This window comes from Arachis stenosperma, chromosome 1 (assembly GCF_014773155.1).
Source record: "Arachis stenosperma cultivar V10309 chromosome 1, arast.V10309.gnm1.PFL2, whole genome shotgun sequence".
Taxonomy (NCBI): Eukaryota; Viridiplantae; Streptophyta; class Magnoliopsida; order Fabales; family Fabaceae; genus Arachis; species Arachis stenosperma.
Genome location: NC_080377.1, coordinates 128,249,469 through 128,262,352, shown reverse-complemented (window position 1 = coordinate 128,262,352; position 12,884 = coordinate 128,249,469). Strand labels below are relative to the sequence as shown.

General features: G+C 34.9%; 1 protein-coding gene across 4 annotated transcripts; it reads right to left on the bottom strand.

The window, feature by feature from the left end:
- Positions 1–3,596: 3,596 nt before the first annotated feature.
- On the bottom strand, positions 3,597–10,063 carry LOC130935934 (pleiotropic drug resistance protein 3-like). Of its 4 annotated transcripts, XM_057865892.1 has the most exons (21): positions 9,947–10,063; positions 9,774–9,859; positions 9,569–9,653; positions 9,115–9,274; positions 8,951–9,027; positions 8,815–8,868; positions 8,621–8,711; positions 8,234–8,535; positions 7,562–8,157; positions 7,312–7,472; positions 7,128–7,231; positions 6,889–7,039; positions 6,587–6,798; positions 6,155–6,487; positions 5,767–6,057; positions 5,415–5,498; positions 5,199–5,332; positions 4,783–5,010; positions 4,432–4,603; positions 4,084–4,338; positions 3,597–3,925 (listed from the first exon to the last, which is right to left on the bottom strand). In XM_057865892.1, exons 3-21 carry the CDS (start codon positions 9,650–9,652, stop codon positions 3,647–3,649), a joined length of 3,768 nt encoding a protein of 1,255 aa, XP_057721875.1. In that variant the 5' UTR covers position 9,653; positions 9,774–9,859; positions 9,947–10,063; the 3' UTR covers positions 3,597–3,646. The 4 variants fall into 4 exon arrangements, with proteins under 4 accessions (XP_057721875.1, XP_057721851.1, XP_057721868.1 ...); XM_057865868.1 differs by lacking the exon at positions 9,947–10,063 and having other exon boundaries at positions 9,569–9,627; XM_057865885.1 differs by lacking the exons at positions 9,569–9,653; positions 9,774–9,859; positions 9,947–10,063 and having other exon boundaries at positions 8,951–9,016; positions 9,115–9,171.
- Between the last annotated feature and the right edge of the window lie 2,821 nt (positions 10,064–12,884).

Here is a 12,884-nt window from a genome sequence, read left to right as displayed (position 1 = left end):
AAAGGATCCATTTCTATCTAGTTAATAGTCAAAATATTCCCTCAAAATACCTCGATCTCTATTTTCGTCCCCGAAAGAATAAATTAATCGAATTCGTCCCCGAAAGATAACCAAGTTGGTCACGTTCATCCTTCCGTTAGTTTTTTAACGCTGCCGTTAACTGTTTGTTAACTTGAAACGTGAAGGGATAGCACAACTTGCTAAACGACGTCGTTTTACCTTTAAAACAGTATGAGATTCTTCTTCACTCTCACTCTCACTCTCTGCTTTCCTAACCCATGATTTACCATCACCAAGACGAAGAAGATCACCATATCATCTGCAACCATTAGAGTAGTCATAGAGCAAGTTACTGTGTCTGTTCTGGAGCTTGAAATGTGCATCAACAACACAACAAGCGCTCTCAAACTTTCATTAACCCTGTTCTGGTTCCTATGAAAACTTTCCAATCTGATAAACCAAAGGTTTTCATGGATGCTTGGTCAGACACAGCAATGGATCGTGAAATTAATGATGCCAACAACAAGAATTTTATTTCATCAATTGGGAAGTTGTCCCTCTCTTCTCTTGATTTATCAATGAAAAGTGGATATATGGACGAAGAAGTGGAGTTAGGCAAAACCAAAAGAGAACAAGACAAGCAATGATAATAAATCTGGCTTCTCTAATTGACTCACATCACCCTCTTGGGTAGCTTCAATTCGAATCTGTCGTCTCCGGCCAGGACAATGGTGTCATCTCCATCGGGGGTATTTCACAAGACACTTGCCTCATCGTTCTTCCTTCTTCACATGGAGGAGCTCAAAGCATAGCTACTGTGTGAGTGTGACAGCAGAAGTGAAGCAGAGATAGGGGGCCAACTTCGGAAGTCACACCGGCATCATCGGCAGCAGCAGTGGAATCATCAGCGGCAGAAGAGGAGTCAGTGGAGACAGCAGAGGCGTTAGCAGCAGCGCGCGAGCAGAGGCGTCGGTAGCGGGAGCAAAGACATGGGTGGAGGCAACAAAAGTAGAGTCTTCGGCGGCGCCAGAACCAACTATAACCGAGGTAGTGGCAGTATAGCTGTTGCTATGGAGGATTGGCGCAGTGTTCCACCATGAAGGAGCAGGAGAAGACGACCAGTTAGGGAGTTTTAGTAGGAAATCGGGTCGGGTAGTGGTTAGGGTTCATTTTTTCGGGTTTGGGCTTGCTTAGTTCTAGGTTTTAACTAAAAAAAATGTAACTGCCACGTCATTCTCTGTTAGCAACATTAGTAAAAAAAACTAACAAAAGGATGAACGTGACCAAGATGGCAAAACTCCATGAGACGCGGGGATCCCTACGGGGACTGCCCCGAATGGAGATCCGACTGTGGAGAATTTTTCCTGCAGAGATGGGGACACGGGACAAAATTCCTCCAAGACAGGCGCGAGGACTCGAGCGGGAATCCCCGCCCCATCCCTGCTAATCCTCGAAATTCATAAATTTACTTAATTGTCCTTAATAGTTTATTTCTCATATATGTTTTTTAGTCATTTCACATGCCATAATTCCTAATCCTCATTTGCATAACCCTTCTTCAATTCATAGATCTCTAGCGTCGTCCATACTCCATCCAACCTCTTTGCAACTACCCCATCCCTACTCTCCTGTCTCACAGCATTGCCACCCTTCACTGTTCCATCACCCTCACCGCATCGCTCTCTATATTCATGACGTTCCTTTTCATAACTCTGTCGTCGTGTCTATTTTCCTCACTGCTGTCAAGTTTCTCACCTCATCCACTGCTCTATGCTCTGACTCGTCGTGGCGTCTCCCATTGCATTATTTTGTAAGAAGTCACCATCTTGTCGTTTAGAACTATCAGAGAGATGGGGAATGGGGTTCCCGCGGAGAATGGGGCCTGTGAGGAATGGGGATGAGGAGCAATATCCCCCCATGACGGAGAATGGGGAACAAACCTGGGGGCGGGGATGGGGAGCAGGGAGGCATCCCCCGCCCCCTTCCTACCCCGTTGACATCCCTAGACCAAGTTAGTTATCTTTCGGGGACGAATTCGATTAATTTATTCTTTCAGGGACGAAAATGGAGATCGACGCATCTTTTAGGTTGCGTTTGTTTTTGGAGACAGGACAAGATATGACACTAAGATAGAGACAATAGAATTGAGACATTAAAAATTATTTTTTCTGTATTGTGTTTGGATACGATGGACAAGACACTAATGTAATGTCCTGTATTATGTTTAGATAAACCTGGGCAAAACTAAGATATTATGTAAAATGACTAAAATAGCCATGTGATTCCAAATTTTTTACATCAAGTACAAATTAATTTAATAAAAAATAAGAGTATGTAGAAGTATAGAAAATTACAAGAAGAATTGGTGTATAAACCAATAAGATAAAAATGGTATTAAAGTAACAAAATTAAAAAAAAATAAAATAACATAAAATAGAAAAGTGAATTAAGTCTCCATTAATACAGCATACCATAGAGAAGAGAATGAAAAATAAAAAAGGAATAAATTAATTATCGTAAGAAATTCTACAAAAAAAAAGAGTATCTGAAAAAAAGAACGCATAGAAAGAAGAACTACGATGTAGAGAAAAGGCTAAAATTAGAAAAAATAAGAAGAGATAATAGTAGAATAATAAAAAATATTTATGAACAGAAAGGGAAAAAATTTTTGATAAAAAAGTCCGTGTCCACCATTTTAAATCCCGTGTCCATCATTGTCCTTTGGACACAAAAATATAAAAGTGTCATGGAGACCATGTGTTTCGTGTTCATGTCTCTGCCTCCAAACACGTTTTAAACCTTCGTTGTTCATGTTTTTGTGTCCTGTCTCCAAAAACAAACGTTACCTTAAAGAGTATTTTGACTATTAATTCTTTGTTTGTCTTTATTTATGTCTTTGCTTGTTTCTTTTTATTTCTCTAATTTGTAATAAGTTCCTTTCTTAATTTTTTATTGTGCTAAGTTTTTTATTTTTTAAAAAATATATTTTTATATATTTTAATTTTTAATATATATTTAATTCAAAATAAATATATTATATCATTATATTAAATATGGGTATAATTTATTATATAAATAAAAATAGTTAGCGACTAGAACCTAAATTTTATAATGTTATGCTCAAAATATAAATGGGTCTACAAATAACGGACTTTGAAAAAAGTTACAATAAATAATAAGAATCATAATGTTATCTTAATTTAGTTACTCATTAGATAATATTAAGGTTATGAAAATTAAATTGCTCTAATTACTGATTATTGATTTAGAAGTTTAACTGAAATAATCAAATTATATTAAAATAATATATAAAATTATAAATAAATACACAAAAATTTTAAAAATACATCAATTAAATAAAAAACCAAATAAAATTTTATAATCTTACGTAAATATAATATAATAGTTAAGCAAAAAAAAAGAAAGAAAGAAGAATCGATACTGATTAATTGATAATTTTGACAGCAAAATTTTTTTCTCCTCAGTTTATGTTGTGGTCGGAGCAAACAATAGGGAAAGCATATCAAAAGATACCCTTAACAAATATTGTAGAGAAAGTAAAAAATACAAGAATAAAATTTTATTGATCAAATGATTTACATATTGTGACATACATGTTCTACAGGGCACTCTTTACAAAACGATTTTACCTCCTCAAGAAGTTGAGGTGTCCAATGCAGTATGCAAATAGAAGGGCAGATATAACAGGGAATACAATGAGAAGTAGACCAGTTACATCTAACAAATCATGGTGAAAACCATAGTAGTCTCTTAAAAATTCAGCAATTGTTTTGGTTTCTGCATCTTTAAATGCTGTTACTGATATCACTTTGTTTATATCTCCATATTGTGAAGTAAGCAACCCATTCAGTGCCCACGATGTTGGGCATAGATAATACGTCCAAATCCACCACTTTGGAATTTGCTGCAATGAGGAAAGCAACAATCACATTATCATTAATAGGTACTAATAATCTACCATTTCATTTATTAAATATGTATAATTGTAACAAATATGAGATTAGTCAAAATGGTAAGCATCTTATACTCTAACCAAGAGGTTTCAGTTCGAATAAAACTTACCAGACGTGGCACAATGAATCCAGAAAACAAAGTGAGCATGGTGTAAGCAGAAGAACACACAATGGAAGCAACTTGAACATTTGGTGTGAATGAAACAATGAACATTCCTAGGTAATTGAAGTATAGCAGGTTGCAGAACATGCTGTACAATGACCAAAATATTTTGTATGCAGACCAATGGTACCCGATCATAGGGTATGTGATTATGACATATAAGACAGCTTGAGTCAACAAATAGGGAACCTCAATTATCACCTACAACACATCGAAAAAATGGAAAAATGGTTTATGGTTTCAACATCTTTTTCCAATTAAGAAATGAAAATGAACAGAACATGAATGGTGAACCTGTGCAAATGAATAGGACCACGGAGAGTACATTCCAGAAAATTTTTCGCGATACAAAACAGTGCGCTCTGTTGCAACAATCGGCAAAACTGATGTGCAGTTATTTATCCCAAATATTAAAGCAGCAATGAACATTGAACCAAATACATTGAACAAGTCCTGCTGGTTGTCTCTGTAAAGGAAATAAGCAAAAATGAAGTAAACTTTTTAACGCTAATATTGCATCAAAATCAGTTCCTAAATAAATACACCAAATATCTAAAGAATGCTGATAGCAGCAATCTGTTTTTGAAAAATGAAGAAAACATGGTTTATTAGGAAAATATATTAAGTAGAATTATGCTCACTAACATGTTCTTTCCTTTCTTCCAGAATAGTATCCCAAACAGAAGGGATGCAGCAATCACAAAAATTATGCGCATCAAGTTGTATGAAGGGCTTCTCCAGTATGACAAATGTTGTTTCCATAAGCATGCTTTAAACTGTTCCCAACCATTTTGTGGGAAATGAGAAGGAAAATGCAGGTCTTTGGAACCAGGAGCCGGTGAACTTAATTGTTCAACTAACTCTTTGTTCTGCCTGCACTCACATGAATAATAATTCTTAAAAAAGAAAAAAATATAAAAAGTAGTTGTCTCCAAGGCTATGCTTCAATTTTTAAAAAAAAGTCAAATTATTCTAATATATTACTGCAATTTTATTTGTACTAGCAAGTAAAATGATGCTCTCAATTAGTTGCACATAGCAAAATTATTTGAATAACTTACTCATATAAAGTTGACTCCCTATAAATTTGGGCAAAATCTACTCCAATTTCAACTTCTGCAGAACATGAAGTTACCTCTAGCATCCATGTCGACGGATTATAGTTGTCTTTAATCTTTGGCACCCGTGGTATACTCTGTATGAGAACAAGTTGCAAGAATGTAAAACAAGATTTTGCAAACAATAACTTCTTTCCTGAAGAGTAACATCAAACTGACCTCAAAGTATTCAATAACCTGACTTGAGTTCTGACCGAGTGGGCCAGAGTAGATTATGCGTCCCCCAGTTTTCATGAGAATTAGCTGAAGGGAACAGAAGACAAGAACCTTAACTTAGTAAAATCATGAATCTAAAACACACCTTTCCTTTAAATATATCAAAGATATATAGTGTGGCATCTTCATGCTAAATTGCCAGGAAAATATTGAAAACACACAACTTCATTAACATTAGAAATATCTGTCTGAGATATTGCTAAAACCAAGAGTACTAAAGGAGCCATTTAAGATGTTTCATCACACAGTAATATGATTATAAAACAATTCGGAATCTACATAAGGGACAGTATACCTCATCAAATGACTCGAATATATCAATACTAGGCTGGTGAATGGTGCATGCGACAGTTCTTCCTGTTCTAACAACATTCTTCACTGCTCTCATAACAACTGCAGCTGCCCTTGCATCTAAACCTGAAGTTGGTTCATCCATAAATATGATTGAAGGATTAGCAACAAGCTCAATGGCTATGGTTAGCCGTTTTCTTTGCTCGGTCGACAATCCACTAACATTTGGCAAGCCTACTAAGGAATCTTTGATCTGATCGAGCTCAATAGTATGAAGGACTTCCTTTACAAATTCCTGAGAAATGATTATTAGAGGAAATGAATGAAATCCAATCCAACAAACAAGTTCAATGTCACAGAAATAATTTGCTGCTATAAGAAGAAACTTGTACAGATTTAGTTATTGCATCAATCTGAGGAGGAAGCCGAAGCCAAGCAGAAAACATCACGGATTCTTCTACTGTTATATTCGGAGAATGAATGTCATTTTGTTCGCAGTAACCTGAGATCCTTGTAAATGTTTCTTGAACCTTTTGATAGCCACCGATTCTAATATCCCCTTCTATAGTACCACCTGTTTTTCTTCCACAAAGAACATCCAATAAAGTTGTTTTCCCCGCGCCACTGACTCCCATCAGTGCTGTTAATATGCCTGGTCTCAATGAACCTGTAACATCACAAAGAAGCTGAAGCTGCTTCTTACTAAATCCTTGGTTTCTCATTTCCTGCATTCAAAATGATGTGATTATACAACCATGTCCATGGAGACAAATCTAACTTAATTTGTAAGTAACAACTAAGTGGAACTCAATCATGAAGAGTACCATAGGAGGGTCAACATAGTACTGCACACCACGGAATGCTAATGTTAGTGGTTGGAAAGGCAGAACCATTCCTCCTGAGTGCTGACCTTTTTCTGGTTCTGTTGTACTTTCAACTGGAGTGATGTTTCCGGCAAAGCTACCATTGTTTTCTTGATTTCCTTGTAACTCTGAATGCTTGTCGGAAGATATAAGAGCGCGAGAACGTGAAGGAACTAAGAGTAGAATGCCAAAGTGAAGTTTAATGAATAAAAATGTAGTTAACATGAAACATGCCCCAAATAAGCTACAAGAGAGTAACGTACCCTTAAAGAAAGACAAGACCAATGTAAAAGCTGTGTTAAACAGAACTGTGAGCCCAAGTAAGGCACCAATGGATATCCAGTAAAAGTAGCCATCAAAGTTGAGACCACGACTTTCCATTATTTGGTGACCCAATGTTGTGTTTGCAGACATCTTCATTAAGCAAAACAAAACCAGAAAGTTGAGGAATCTTTGTTATCAAAAGAAACTCATACAAATTTAAGTTTCAATACAGTATTACCTTTTGCCACCTAGGAGCAAGAAATTCATTCACCGTCACAGCCAACTCTCCATATGACAAAGGAGAAATCCAAAATCCCCAACGCAACCAAGATGGCATATAGGCTAGAACAAAAAAGCAGCTAAGAATAATCATTTGAACAAAAAATATCTGCTCAAAATTCAAAAGAGTCCTAGATTCTCACGCTTTGGGAGGACAACGCCACCAAATAGTAAAGCATATAGTATGGCCACAGTTCCAGCTGTCATAGCAGCAGCCACATTTTGGAAAACTGAGGCTATAAATCGAAACATCGATATTGATGACATGTGTAAAGTGAATAGGAGGAGGAATTGGCGAAAGAACCTGAAAGAAAAATTTGAACATGAGTTGAAACATTGTTACAATAATGCAAGAAATTGAAGAATAAAATTAGCTTTCTATTCTGTACCAACCTGCCAATCTCAGGGCTGTAACCAATAACATAATAAGTAAGTGCAGTCCAAATGAAAGATTCCAACAATGAAAGTGGAATCTTGAGAACAGCTGAAGGGATTGAATAGGCCCAAGCGGGATAAAAGCACAACTCTTTCTGTTTGTAGAACACTGAGAGTCTTGATATTGTCATAGAAAGTTCTGGATATCCATCAGTCAAAAGTATGATGAGTGAATAGAATAATGACCCCATGAAATAATTCCCATGAAGTGCATCGACAGACATTCGTGTCCGAATGAAAACAGTCATTCCTATAGATGCAACGATCACAAGCTGCGTTGACTTGAATACATAGACAAAAGAATTCCTTTTCATCAGAAGAAACTCCCTCATTATGCAAGCCTTAAACAATTCCCACTTTGTTAACGAGTATTTTCTAAAGGCGAGAGCATTCTTATGGCTGTGAGACTTGTTGAATGGCTTTGAGATCTCCTCCTCCAGCTTTTTGCCAAATGAACTATGCTTAAACTTCTCAATGAACTGTTCAGTAGTAACATAGATGTAAGGTTCTTCTGCTTTGCTCCAATACTGTGCTTGATCGTTTCTAGAGATAACCTGGTTTTAAAAAACATTTCAAATCATTATGAAATTATAAAGGAAACTTCAATAAGATTAAACTTAACTTATATACCTCTTGAAGAAAGTCAGCAGTGCCTTTTCGTGGTGGACACTGGAACCCACAGTCCTCAAAGAACTCAACTATACAATCACGTGGACCGTGGTACACAATTTTCCCTTCTGCCATTAGGACAATGTCATCAAAGAGATCAAAGGTCTCTGGTGCTGGCTGAAGGAGCGAAATCAAAGCAGTTGCATCTGTGATATGCACCATATGCTGAAGACAGGAGATTATTTGGAAAGTAGTGGAACTGTCTAAGCCATTGGATATTTCATCCATAAAGAGAGCTCTTGTTGGTCCAACAATCATTTCTCCTTCATCAGGCACCAAAGTCAGGATCATAGCCACTTCATACATCAAGTTATAATGAAATGATTGCAATAAATATAATAATGATACCTGTAGTTACCCTTTTCTTTTGACCACCAGATACGCCTCTTCTTATAGGATCTCCAACCAATGTGTTGGCACAGACATCGAGACCAAGGATCTGTAAGGCATTTTAATAGTCAATTAGTCAAAAAAAACAGCAACAAATTATCAAGATATGAGCTACTAAAACTCTAAATCCATGGAGAAAAATTGTATGCCACCTTTAAAATGTAGTCTGTCTGAAGAGTGCTCTTCAATCCCTTCACTGATGTCGCCTGTAATGAAAATTTTTTCAGTCAGACTATCTTCTCCAACAAGAATTGGAGGTGGAAAAGTTATAGATGTGGGGTATTGTACCTTCATATATGCATCCAAATCACGGTCCGGCATTATTCCTGCTTTTTTCTCTCTTCTGCTTACTTCCTTCAGAAGCTCTTTCATACAAGGAACACAAAACATATACTCAAGCCAGTTTAACTAAACATGTTTTTCTTTTCTCTTTTGGAAATTTAGTTACCTACCATCTTTGATTCCTACACCCTGACAACAAGCAGAGAAATCAAGTGTTTCCCTAACTGTCATCTCTGGAATATGTAGATCATATTGGCTTACATAAGCCGAGGATTTTTGAGGAATGAATTCTTCTAGTGGGTGTCCGTTGTAAGAAATTTCCCCTTTGACCTATTAAAAAACACATAGAATGCATGTGAAAATAGAACAAGCATGCAAAAGATCCATTTTAATTTAGACAAGTTATCACATTTTGACATGTCAAATAAATTAAATAGAAACTATCAACTATTGAGCTTCATTCCACCTCATTCATAATTAATTCCTTTGTGGTACTATATATTAGCAGAAATGCTATGACAAATTAATGCAGCAATGCTTGAATTTCAAACAACAATTAGGCAATCATTATAAAGAAAATTAGTCAAGAAAAAATTAGAAGAAAAAAGCCTAGAGATAGTAAACCTTGAGAGAATGGTCAAGTCTCCCTGCCAGAGCCAACAATAGTGTTGTTTTGCCACATCCTGGAGGGCCAAGCAATAAGGTCATCCTGTAAGAGAATCAAGCATTGAAAACAAAGCACTAGTACAATCATGTTATGATTTATGTTACTGAATACTGATTATCAAAGTTCACTGGCACTACTTAACTTTGTAAGCAATAAACATACCTTCCAGGCTTAATAATGCCATTGGCATCTTTGATTATACTTATCCGGGATTTTCGAGATCGTAGGATTAACAATTTACTTGCATCCTTTTCCCACCAAAAGAAACGAATGTTAGAAGTTAGAAAAATATGAATTGTAAAATGAAGTTATATATATTTAGAGATGTTACTTACAATGATCCACCCCTTAAGGGTGTTCCACAAAGTAGGTATCGGCTTGCCCTTAACAACCTGACACTCCGCTTCTATAGTAAGATTTTGGTACCTCACTTCCACAGTGGGTAACTTGATACCAACTCTTCAAACCAAAGATGAAATAATAATATATTAACCTAACCATAAAATTTTGAAAACCAACATTATACGGTCAATATTCAACATATGGAAAAAAAAAAATCAAAATCTCTTAAAATGATATTTAAAATTCAACTAAAAGAAATATTCAAAATCTAAACTCTATAAAAACTTATCTAGACTTCATAATAATTTGTTTGACAACATATTATAGTATTTGATTTAAATTGGCTTTTATAATATTGGTTTTTTAATATTATTTTAACCATATTTACATATATGTACATGATATAATTAGAGTAGTCAAAATAAACCAAATATATTAGGCCAATTTGTTTATCTGACTTAAATGAACATACTTTTATCTTTAAAATTAGGTATGTGAAAACAAGATGTTAAAAACACTTAAATCGATTAATTCTCAAAAAGAATAAATTAAAAGGACTAGTTGGTGGGAAAAAATTCGTCTATCTAAACTAGTTAAATGAGTTCATTCGATGGATGCTATTTTGTCGACTTTTAAGAATGTATATGGATTTGGTGAAGTCGAGTTCGCTTTGATCTGAATTCAATTTTAAATAATGACCGATCTATTTTTAAGATTTTTATCCAAATTTAAACTCGATAAAATTTTACTATTTTTCAGTCACACTAAAATTGGGTCTAAACTGGTGAAGTTCAGATCTTGATAAACTTTATATTTAAAAATTATGATGTATTTATTTATAAAAAAGAAAAAAATATACTTATTATTACCGAGAAGTTGATATCCATATTTAAACTCGAATTTATCCATAAATTCTAATTTCATACTTTTTTGATCTATTTTTTAATTCAATAAGTGTGATTAAAAATAAAACAATAAACTTATAATTAATATAACGTAATATTGAAATTAATTTAAAATATATATTATCTTTTTAGTCCCGTTAGAATGCACATGAGTTGGGTGAAACAGGGTTCGTCTTGATCTGATTTGGATCCGGCCCTAAATAATGATCGGGTCTATTTTTGAGACTCTTACATGATTCTAAATTCGGTAAAATCACACCAAATTAGTTTCGAAAGTATTGGAGTCCAGACCGAATCTTCAAGTCGGATCGAGTCATATACACCTCTAGTCGACTCTATTTTTTTTTTTTACCAAAGATAGGGAGACTCGAATCCGACCTCTTAGGTAAATATGTGAAAAATATGCCATTTGAGTTATAACTTATTGGCAGTAGACTCTATTTTTTATTAGTGTAGTTTTTCGAAAAAAGATTTTTTAAAAAATATCTTATAAAAAAAATTCAAAATCAAGAGATAAAAGAGAAGATATTTTGAAAAGTATCTTATAAGATTTTTTAAAATTTGGCATTTTTAAATGTTTTTATTTTAAACGTATGGATAAATTTATAGGAGGAAATTCTATAGAATGTTATAAATTAGGTGGTCCACATGTTCAAGTGACAAATGAATCAACTATTGGATTTATTAGGTTCCAACAAAATTAATCAATAGACAAAACATTACTCATCCATATAATTCTGATTATTAAGAGACTAACACTTTTAATCAAAAGAAGTGGAGAGTTGACTAATAATGGTTAAGGGTCAAGCACAACAAAATCTATCCCCTTTTTTATTATAATCTATATATTTATAAGAAAATATTAAAGAATTAACATAATTTATTATTTTTTATCATTATTTTTAATTTTTAATCTAATAATTTAATAACGTATTTTTAGTCCACATATTTAACCATTGATAATTAATTGTTGGATAAAAATAATAAATTATACTAACTCTATAATATTTTTCATATTTATATTAAATATTAGGTGAATTCTTTCAAACCCATGGCAATTTTGTGGGTAAGTTACCCTTGCACATGTGTCTTTATCTCAGCCATTGATCAATAAAATTTTTAACCTTTCATTAATTGATGCATTAAATGTTTTCACACTACATTGTATTTTATATTATTTACATTATACCCCATAACTTATTTATACTTAATGCAATACACAAATAGTTGATTTTACAAATCTCTCCCCAAATACCATACAAATCAAAACCTTCCCCAAATACCATTGAAATGTGTACAGCTTCTTCTTCTACCTCTCAAAAAGACACTTCATAAGATCTCACTTCTTTAACCTCACTGTTTCTTTTACCCTTCTATGATCTCACTTCTTCTTCTTCTCTACCCTTCTCCACAGCTGCTTCATCTACCTCAGTGCTTCTTCTACCCTCCCCTTAACTTAAGCGTTTGATTTTTCCGACGACCCACTCGGTGAACCTTCCCCGAAATACCGCCATAATGTCTACAGCCTCTTTTTCTACCTCGTTCCTTTGATTTCTAGGTCAGTCATCGTCAGGGACAGATTTTCTCGAACCCCCTGGAAGACCCTGCCTTCTGCGTCTTCGTCCAGGGTTACGCGGGTGTCATTTTCTGTGATTTACCGTCGAAGAACGTAAGTGATCCCCTTGCTAGCAAGGTTCCGGTGACCCACGTGCAGAACGCTCTCGGAAAACCCTTGTAAGCCCTACTACTTCTTCATCTAGGTCATTTGTTCGTTTTTTTTTGTTTTTTTAGCCAATTTGCGTGATTTGTTCTGTTAATCACTTTCTGTAATCACCATTCATCGAAGAAGATTGATTCAATTTCGAATGCAATAGATGATGATAGTTGTCCATGGTGGTGTTAAATGTTAATCAGATCGATGGCCAGCGATGCATGCTCCTCAAACACGAGACGAGGAATAGGGGGAGCCGGCGGACAACGGGAACTAAGAGCTGGAAATGCAACCTCAAGTTCGCTGCAACCTCAG